This window comes from Chaetura pelagica, unplaced genomic scaffold, assembly GCF_000747805.2.
Source record: "Chaetura pelagica isolate M959 unplaced genomic scaffold, ChaPel_1.0 scaffold246, whole genome shotgun sequence".
Lineage (NCBI taxonomy): Eukaryota > Metazoa > Chordata > Aves > Apodiformes > Apodidae > Chaetura > Chaetura pelagica.
In genome coordinates this window covers 2704258-2714547 of record NW_009953647.1, presented here as the reverse complement: position 1 = coordinate 2714547, position 10290 = coordinate 2704258, and the positions used below count along the sequence as shown (strand labels likewise).

Below are 10290 nucleotides of genomic sequence, written 5' to 3'. Positions count from 1 at the left end.
GGGGGGGGCGACCTGCGCTTGGAGTGCCCGCAGCTTCTTTGCTACCCAGCTCATCCTACCTGCACTGCCGCGTGGTGAGACAATTCCGGCTGCCCCAGCTTATAGGGGAAAATATAATCCAGCCATTCGGGCATACTCCTCCCCTCTTCTTCCCTCACTGGAATAAGATGTGTAACTAAGGTGTACCCATATATGTTTAATGTGTTGTAATCACTCCTTTTGAACCTCCTGCCCCAAATTGCTTTGTTTTCCCCACAATAAACCTTGCTGTTGTTAGAAATATTAGTAAGCACTGAGCAGGTTATTCACTCAAAAAAGTCGGGACGTAAGTTCCTGTATCCTCTGTGTGAGGCGATACCCACATGTGGATCTCTCAGCAAATCCTGATAAGTTAATACACTCCAATAAGGAGATATAATAGGTCACAGATCGTGACAGTTGCGGATTTGTTCCTTCCAAGACTTTTAGTGGGACTATTTCCTATTTTTCAAGTCACCTGAATGATCACCGTCTGTAACAAGACATTGCCAGATAATACTTATTCCTTTTTCCCAGCCTGGCAGGGAAATATTTTGTCTGGACATAGGGATATGTTTGGGGTCCATTATCTTCTGGCCTTAGGGTTAAAAACTGTAGTTCAAAAGGCAGATACTCTCAGTTTTTCAGCTGAATTGCAGTAATCTGTTTGCAGTCATATCTAGTAAGTTAAAAAATGCCATTTTACGCTTGTTAAAAAATTGTCAACTGTCCCCAACTTAATCACGTTTCCATTTATTTCAATGGCTTTTGGATCAGGCCCTGACAAAACAGAGTATGTGGATTTCTATTTCTTTGTATTATCCTGAATACTGAAGTATGGTTATAATGTTCTGTGAGTGCTTTACTGAGGAAATAGGAATCGTAAAATGCTGAATATATTAATTAAATATATGTCTTGTTTCAATTGGAATTTGAGGTTCTATATCCAATGCATATACAACTGTTCAACTGTAATGCTGGAAGAATTCCTGAACTACAGCTGCAGAAATGTAGGACTTTGGCTGTCAGTGAGATGTACTGATACTCAGATGAAAAGATCTGATCTTTTTTTTTTGTTGGCTGTTAGTTCATATATATTAGATACTGAGTGATCCTGGTCAGGCATTGATTTGCTACCTTGAATCATACTGCTACTAACACCTCTAATCCTAAATCTTCACTAATTCTCATTAAAACGTGTGATTTATTTATTATGAATTTGACTTTAGTTGTAGAAATTACTTACCATCATCAGAATCTATTGTTTCCATTCTACCTTATAGACTTTTATCAACACTTCTGACATACAAAGACACTAAAGCTCATTTCAAGCACTTCTATTTCCAGATTATCTGGGGGAAGGAGAAGGGTCAGAGAACAATGTGCAGTGCTACTGGGAGGAACAGGAGAGGTTGGCTGCTGTACCCAAAGGCTGTGAGAACAAAGCCTGGGAGCATAGGATGCTAAGTGCCAGTTTGAGCAATCCTACTGTTTTCTCTATAAATATGCACATTGCTTGACTACATTGTATCTCACACAGGCCAGCAGGAAAAGAGTTTAAGGAGTTTATAATTTTTGGCCTTGTTGAAAAACAAAGGCAGGGAAGGAGCTGACGAGCAGCAAGATTAACCTTGTTTTGTCATTACTTCGCAGCATTTTACAAAATGGCATTTCACATCCAGCTTTTACAGCCTTCCCTGTTGGAAATCATGCTTGTCATGCCTTCAGCTGTCTGGTCACACTGTTCATTAAGAATAAGTATTTTGGTGGGTTTTTTTCTAATTAAATTTATATATAGCATCTAACAGGTATGTCGATAGCTAAACTTACATAAGGTTTTAAAAAATGTCATGTTATTTGCATATAAAGTCAGCAGAAATTTCAGGGTCTCTAAGACTTTTCTCTGTCATGCTTTGGAGAGTCCTGAATTGTGATTTAGGAGCTTACCTATTGAAAAAAAAATTATTTAAGATTAATACATTTAAATAGATTCTGACACACTTTTTTCAGACCAGTGAAAGTCTGCCTGTACATGGATTCACTGACTCCCTGGAGAGTAAAAGAGTTCTCCCTGTGAATGAAATGAGAAGAATCCTGATCCAAATCAGGAAAACAAGCCAGGTGAAGCAATTGATAAGGAAGTGGGAGGATAAAGGATGATAATTAAACAAGGAAACAGCTTCTGGGTTGACTGACTGACCACAGGAGTTTTTACATCAGAGCAAGAGGGGAGGAAAAGAAATTTGAGAGCTGGACATCACTGAAAGGAAGCAAAGAGAAAGTCGTGGCAGGTGAGGAAGTAAGAGTACTTTGACAGCCTAGGAAGTATCAAAAGGCTTAGTAGAAGCCTCTTATTGTACTCTCTTAGGCAGAACAAAAGTACAACAGCAACACTTAGTGACAGCGTAAGGAAGGACAGTCAAGGGGAAGGGTTGGAACAAAAGCAAGCAAGTCTCAACGCTATTTTGAAGAAAAATAAATTGGGAATTCAGGGTGAAAGCTGTGGTCTCCGTGTACTTTTCTATCTGGGGTGTTCGAGACTTCAGTCATGCAACCCATGGGAGACATGGGAAAGTTTGTAAGCTGCTCAGGAGATGAACAGAATGAGAAATTGAAGACTGGTTACATTAACCTAGCTATTAAGTTGTGGTTTTTTCCTTCAGAAGGAAAAAGTGAATGGAGTTGACAGAAAAATACTGTAAACCTAGCAGTGTACAATCCAAATCCAACTTGTTTGTGACTGTGGTAAATACTGTAGGTTATAATGCAAATGTCAACACATCTTCCTTAGGACTATGGGTGTCCATAATTTTTAGAGGTTTTTTCCCTTAAGTACACAGCCATGCATACAACTTGAAATTATGTTTCATTTAAGCTGCAGAGTATTGCCAACACACTGCACTGCCAGCCTTAGTGTTGCCTTGTGCTCAGCTGAGGAAGTGTTCCTGCCAGGGCCTGGTGCTGCTACGTAGAGTTGCATGAGGCCAGAAGCACGGAGAGCTTGAGAGTTCTGTTTCATGGTTGTTTCATGAAAAGTACTCTGATTTATTATCCATTGTTTCCATTCCTGTGATACAATACCTGCACACAGGGAATTTCAAACTCGTGACAAAACCCCCACTGACTGAAGTTTATGGCGTCACGCAAGCAAACGTGGTGATGAATGCTGAATCTGTGCAGAGAAGACCGTGACAGTGATCAGAGCTCTCTTTAGCTGCCCGGGTGGCCTCAGGGCCACACGCAGGCCCTGCTGCTCCTCCGATACCCCCACAACGCGCGCACCAGCTCCCGCGCCCACCTCTGCTGAGCCCTGAGGGGCGGCGGCCGCCAGAGGGACCCTCTGCACTATGGCGCCTTGAAACACATCACTTACTTCGCTAAAGGAAGGCCTACACAGCAGTGCACGGCAGGACATGGTTTCTGAAGCTTTCCCCACGGGAATCTTACCGGTGAAGCCTGGCTTACAGCTGCAGACGTAGCCCTCGGCCTGCTCGTGGCGGAAGGCGGGCGGCAGGCCCGGGACGCTGCCGTAGCGCCAGGCCCAGGAGCGCTCCACGCAGACCCCGCCGGCGAGGCCTGCTGCACTCCCCGATGTCCTCCTCACAGCGGGACCCCGTGTAGCCTGCGGAGAGCCAGCAGGAGAAGGTGTTTAGTATACGTCCTGTTCAGTCACTCCAGACCTGAAAATGTTACTGCGAATATCAGATGCGCTGGGTTCGGGCCCACGTGCTAAAAGCTTTCCTCTGCTCCTTGGAGGTGTGAACGTCCCCTCGCAGCTCTGTCAGGGCTCTGCAGCAGGGTGTTGCTGTGGCTATTCTACAGTAGCTCACTGAGCTCTCCTACCAAAAGACTTTGCTATCTGTTCGGGAGCAAGGTGAAGATCTGTGGAGAACAGGGCGCTGGAGGTGCAGGTGCTTCCAGCTTATGTGGAGTTTTCCTTTTGCCTCAGCTCCCTGTGAGAGAGGAGGGCAGGGAGTATAAATTTGGTGTTTGTGAAGTGCTTTATCTGAAGTGCCTCAAAACTCCTGGAAAATTCTGGACAATGCTAAGGATTCTGATGAATTTTCCCACTTCCGATGTATCAAGAACCATGTAGTCCAACAACATGGTATCACTGCTCACAGTGAGCCATGCTGCTGCCTCCTCAATAAGGACATGGACACAGGACATAAAACTTTCTGGAGTGACTTTTTGTTGTCAGTCCTCATGCTGAAAGAGTCACAAAGTCTTTTGGGAGCACAGGGTCTGTGTCCCCAGTGGAGCTGTGCAACACTTTCTGCAAATGGCTGGATATGGAAGCAGTGTTGGTAAATGAGAATGCAGCTCGGCCTGTTTGACCCTATGCTGCTGGACACAGGAACTTGCACTGGTGGAATGAAGGAGACCAGTTTCCCAATATAACACCTAGTGTAATTTTATTCATAAATAGACAACATTTGCATTAAAAAGTAAGTTTTTAGACTAGTTAAAGGGTCATATTAAAGAAGACTGAAAAAGGGTCAGCCGCAGCAGTGATTCACATATTACACAGGTTGAAGGATTAAGCAACTGCAGAATGGATCCCAGCTTTGACTTATATCTGTTTTGGCTCCATAACACTGGCATTTCTGTTTTGCCTGCTTCTGCTGTGCAGGGAAATCAATCCTTATCTGGACAAGAGAGGTTCAAGCTCACGGTAAGTGAAGCCCATCTGAACACAAGCCCATATAAGGTTATGTAGCTTAAACCTTTCATTACATCAGCAAAAATAATATAAGGAATTATCTACTACACAAGGAAACAGTGTATTTATAAGGTAACTTAGAGCTTACCTGGCCAGCAGTGGCATGTATAATTGTCAGTGTTGTCCTCGCAAGTGCCATTATTGTAGCATGGTTGTGACCAACATAGGGGAGTTAGGGTCTCACAGTGTAGGCCCATAAATCCAGTACCAGTGCAGTTGCAGCTGTACCTGCAATACAGAATACAATGTTCACTGTAGCTGGAAGTCAGGAGATCTAGGCTTTGTCCCCAAACCTGCACAGGCTTCTTGCATAGCCTTGGCTAGTGGCTTGCACAGTTGAGTCCAGGCTGGAGACCACCACCTGGTGCTCTAGGAGAAATTGGGACCCAACAATGAGCTTTTCCTAGAAATATGGGGTTTTGTCTGGGGAAAAGGCCTGCTTATGAATTCAAATTGGTTTTGACAGATTGTTTCTTCTAAGAATTATGAGTTTTTTCTTTTTCTTTTTTTTTTTTTTTTTAATTTGGGGGAGGAAGTTTTGTAATTTCCAATGCCATTTTTGCGGGCTTAACATTATTCACAAAATGAAAGGGGACACAGAGTGTGTTAGTAACCTTTTCTCTTGGACTGCTAGAAATTCAATTGGTGAAAAAACAGGGCAATTTCTGTCCCTCCCTAAGTGATATTTTCTCTTTGAGGAAAAACAGTTGTTAGGTTAGAACAAAAATGACAACCGCTTGCATAGTTCTAATAATAACAGAAATATGAGCTTCCTTTTGATAACAGTGTTACTATTATGGTTTTAGAAGTAAGCAAACTAGTATGTATAAATGAACAATGTACAGGCAATCAGTAATGTCTTGGTGAGTTTTGTTAGTGGGTTTTTTTGGGGGGGTGAGCTAGTTATTACAAAGGAGATAGCCCCTATGCTTATGTCATAACATATAAGGTTGACTTGTGTGTTTGTCATAAGAAAAGTAAGGCCTTTGCAAGACAACTATGTTAAATGTGCATGCTTGAATGATCTTTGTCTAATAATAGTTATCAGGAACAAAAAATTATTCTTATATTTTTGAATTTTACATGAAAATGATACATGGGTTATTGTACAATGGAAGTCATAGGGAATCTTGCCGAACAAGAGGTGAATATACTTATTTGATAATATGGAGTAAGTATATGGAGAGAAAGTAAAGTTGTTGCACATTAGGGACCATCAGAGTACAACTGGCTCCTTCAGCCTAACAGAGCAAAAAGTGTAAACTTTTTACTACACTATTAAAGTGTACATAAGCAGAAACTTCTGGCAGACCAGTTTATTACTAGTGTATGGATTATTCCTAAATCGAAATCAGAGATGACTTAGACCAGGTGGCATTTGAATTCAGGATATAAAAAGTAATGAGAAAGATGTGAAAGAGAATTTTCATTCCAAAGTATGTTCTCAAAACAGAAGTCTTCTTTCTGCTGTATTTTTCACCCGTTTCCTCTGTGTGCCTTCAGTTTGGTGCTGTTCAGCTTTGCGGTAAAGGGTTTTTTTCTGTTTTAGTCCATGCTCCTTTTTCCCTTTAGTCCAGAATCACAGAGCGATGAGGAATATTCACAACTGAATGCTTAATGTGAAGCCCCACCTGTGTGCCTTTTTTCTCAGGTATTTTTAAGTGTTTGACATTGTTATCAACCTTCAGGGATTCTGGAGGGTGCCCTGCTTGTGGGCAGGCTGTGACTGAGCAGGCAGATGGCTTTTTCTATTAAGAGTGGTACTCTTAGATACTCTACCTAGCATATTTTTGGGTTTTCTTTTTGATGTTCTCATAATAAGCAGAAAGCAATACAGGCAAATATTCTTTCCTGTGCAATCAAAAGAGCATTGGAGGTCCTGGGAAGATTTCCTTCCTATCAAAAAAAAGGCTTGGTGCATGCAGAGCTAGCTTCTGTGCCTGTGCTAACCGGGCTTTATAGGTCCAACTAAGGCACCTCTAGAAATCCCTGAATTTAAATAAGAAATGTGCAATAATTTGAAACTGTTTTTTTAAGAGCTCAAGTTCTACTTTGTTGCATTCATGAAACTTCACTGGAAGAACTGGTCTGAAATTTGGAAGAGAATTGGTGTTTATATTTACAGTTTTAAATAATAAATCTTTCACCTCGCACATTTCTGTGAGAGCTCCTGACACACACAAAAGCCTCAGCTGTACTGTAGCATTAGTCAGAAAAGGAAAACTGCTGTTTAAAGACTACAATTCTACATTTAACCCAAAAAATACACAAAAGGAAGGAGCTTGCTAGACACCCTTCTGTTTTGAATCACTTTGTTGTCCAACTCTTTTCATCATGTAACAAATGTCAAAAAAGCTCCAATCGTTCTCCAGATATCCTGCAGTATGACAAGCCAATTAAAATTGCTCTTACGTATACCTCAGCTTTAAAAGCTACGAGAAGAATGAGTAGGATTAAGTCTGGCCTGAATGAGATTCTCAGTTGCTCACCTCGTGTATATCCTCAAAAAGCTTGCAGGTTACTAAGTGGGTCTACTGTGAACTAGTCGGGTGCAAGGTGACCTCCCTCTCCCTGCTGTCAGGCTTCAGCTGCACTGGAAAATAGTAAATCTCTTTGTACTGTTCAGAGTTATTCAGTGCTGTGGAAAAGGAGCTCCACAAAGTTGGTGCTGTGTCACCAGACTGTAAAAAAGCTCATTCCCAGAACATGAGCTCTTCCTCTTCTCATGCAAGGACAAGCATGCCTTTTGCTGACATGACTTTTGGATTGATTCTTGGGACACTAAAATCTTCAAAACTGCTTTATAAAAACCAGACACAATAGAGGACAAACACTGTGAGAGAAGCACCTGCATGAATACACTTACAGTATTACTAAGTGTTACAATAATATCAGCTTTCACACTGAGCTTATCCATACGTATTTTTGATTTGGGAATCTCCTGCTGAGTTTGCAAAGCCAGTATCAATGAATGACTGCCCCAGCTCTGGTTGCCTGTTCTGCACTTGGACCTCTCTGTAGGGTTATGAACAGTAGGTGAAGAAGCTCCCTTTTCTCTTTCTGTGTATTCTCTTGTGTTTTGTTTTTTTTTTTTCCTTTTTCCATAGGCTACAGGTTGTTTTGACTAAGGAACTGTGACCTATAAGCCTGTAAAGTTCCAAACACATTTCCTAATGAGATCTATTATTATAGTTACTACTATTAGTTTTCCTCTGCCTCCTTTCTAATGCATCTGTCTGTCAGCTTGGGCAGCTGCTGCTGGCAAACTCAGTTTTATACACTCCCACATCTCTCTTGGAAGCTAAAGTTTGATGAGTGTTAGAAACAGAAGTCATCCCTAAATGACAATCCCCAGGGCCAAAAACCATGTTGTAAATATTTCAAGTAAAAGTACAGATGTTTCTGAAAAATTTACTTCTTTGTCAGTCTTTGCCATAAATATTTTGTGGTCCTATTGGCTCTGACACTAGACTTGCATTCTTTAATCATTTTCAAATTTAACCTGAAGTCAGTGCAGGGTGAGGGAGTGAAATCCACAATGTGAAATCCAATCAGCCACCTGGCAGTGCAGCCTCTCCTAGCATTCCCAACTGCAGAGAGAGGCGCTTGCAGCACCTCACGCTCACGTTACCCCACTGTGGAGGGAGGACACACCCATTGGCATCGTCCAGGCAATGTCCCCCGTGGAGGCAGGGCTGGCTGGCGCACTCGTCGATGTTGGCTTCGCAGAGGTCCCCAAGGAAGCCGGGTGCGCAGGAGCAGGCAAAGCTCCCCAGGGCGTCATGGCAGGTCGCGCCATTCAGGCACGGCTGTGATGAGCACTCATCTATCTCCAGCTCACAGTTTGTACCTTCAAAAGCGAAGAAAACAAGCAAACCCCAGACTTAGGAAATAATTTGTTTTGGAGATCTCAGCCAGGACTGGTTTCGGTACAGTGTTCACAGGATTATTTTTTTTTTTAAGGACTTGCCTATTTTTAAAAGGCATTTCCTCCTCAATGGGCATTGCAAGACTAGTTTATTTCAAGGCTTGGGAGAGTCTGCAAAAGAACAAACCAGCTGCTGTTTACAAGAATAGGTAGAATAACAACTTTCCCTGTTAGCTTGAACATGAAAACAGAATGAACTAATTCTCAGATTATTTAAGCCATGCTACTATTCTATTTACATAATACAGAAGTGCCTAGTAATTGAATGACCTCAGAAAGGTCCATTTAAAGCTGCACAGTTAATTGAATTCATTGGGAAGATCTCTGTTTTATTGCTTACATTTTTAAGATTTAGCAATGTGTAAATAAAGCAGCCTATGATGCCATGTTTGCAACAAGTCAGAATCTTGGAGCTGCTCATCAGAGATAATTGATCAAGTTAAACCCATTCTAATACTAGTTGATAGCTGTTTGTGATAGTTGGTAATTCTCTAATTCTTTATGCTGTTTTTGCCAGTACTGTCCTGCTGTGAAATTTGTACATTCTAACTTAGAACATCTTTCTCAAAACACTGAGATTGTTAATATTTAGCACTGTCACTTCATTATTGATTTATTTTGACCCTTTTGAATATCGCATCCTTGTTAAAAAAAAGCAAAAAGTTATAAATCCATTTTATGGATAAATACCTGGAAGTATCTTAATACCTTTAAGTATCTTGAGGTAATGCCAAAGCAAAATTTGAGGATGTTAGCTCATGTTTAGTTTAGTCTTATGTGAGGGAAGATGGACCATTCCCCAAACTCATAGCTATTTTTCATTCTATTTAAACATTGAAGTGCAGGTTCATCTTCCTATCAGTCAAGAAATACTACTGCTGTAATTTTAGATAATACATTTTTATAGTTCCTTATAGAGACTACATATAGAACACTGGATGAGTGAAGTTGCCAGTCCCATGCCTCCAGTTTAAGGTTCACTGATCAGCTAGGCACTACTTTCAGTGGGAGCCTGCCGTGAGACCCCAGCACGGGAACACTCTCTTAAGGCCTTATGGTAATGTACATTACAGCCAGATATAGTGAGCAATCCCTCTGTGGTCATTGCCCTGTGAATTCACTGTAATTGTAAACAATGTGTTTCCAGAAGTATGTCTAGTGACCGTAAATCTGCCAGAGCTTGTTAACAGTTTACTGTGAACACTAAAAATCATGTGACAAAACAAGCGCTGTTCAAGTGATCCTCAGTTCAGCCAAATTTAAAACTACAGGCCTGAGAACAGCCTCACGATTAGCATGAGAACACAGCGTTGTTGTTTTGGTTCATGTCTTTAATCTATCAAGCCCAGTAACCTGCCTTCGGCAATGTTGCCTCCGAAGAAAACTTCTCTGTGTATAATGCATCCAGCCAAAGTGATATGCCATGCAAACGGGGAATTCCTTCCTAGCCTCCACTGAATCTGCTGTCAGGCTTTCTTATATGTGAAGAAGAGAGAAGAAGAGATTAGATCTGCATTTGCACCTCAGTCTAACAGTCTGTCATTAATATGCTGTATGCCAAATATCATATGCCAGAAAGGGAAAAAAAACACCAACAAGCTCTGCTGTGGTTATTGCACGG

The 10290-nt window shown here is 41.5% G+C and overlaps 1 protein-coding gene across 1 annotated transcript in view; it reads right to left on the bottom strand.

The window, feature by feature from the left end:
- CRB1 (crumbs family member 1, photoreceptor morphogenesis associated) overlaps positions 1–10290 on the bottom strand; it is a 115224-nt gene that overhangs the window by 54761 nt on the left and 50173 nt on the right. Inside the window, 4 exon segments of the mRNA XM_009999937.1 lie at positions 3466–3590; positions 3592–3640; positions 4830–4969; positions 8396–8591. Coding sequence (XP_009998239.1) covers positions 3466–3590; positions 3592–3640; positions 4830–4969; positions 8396–8591 — 510 coding nt within the window.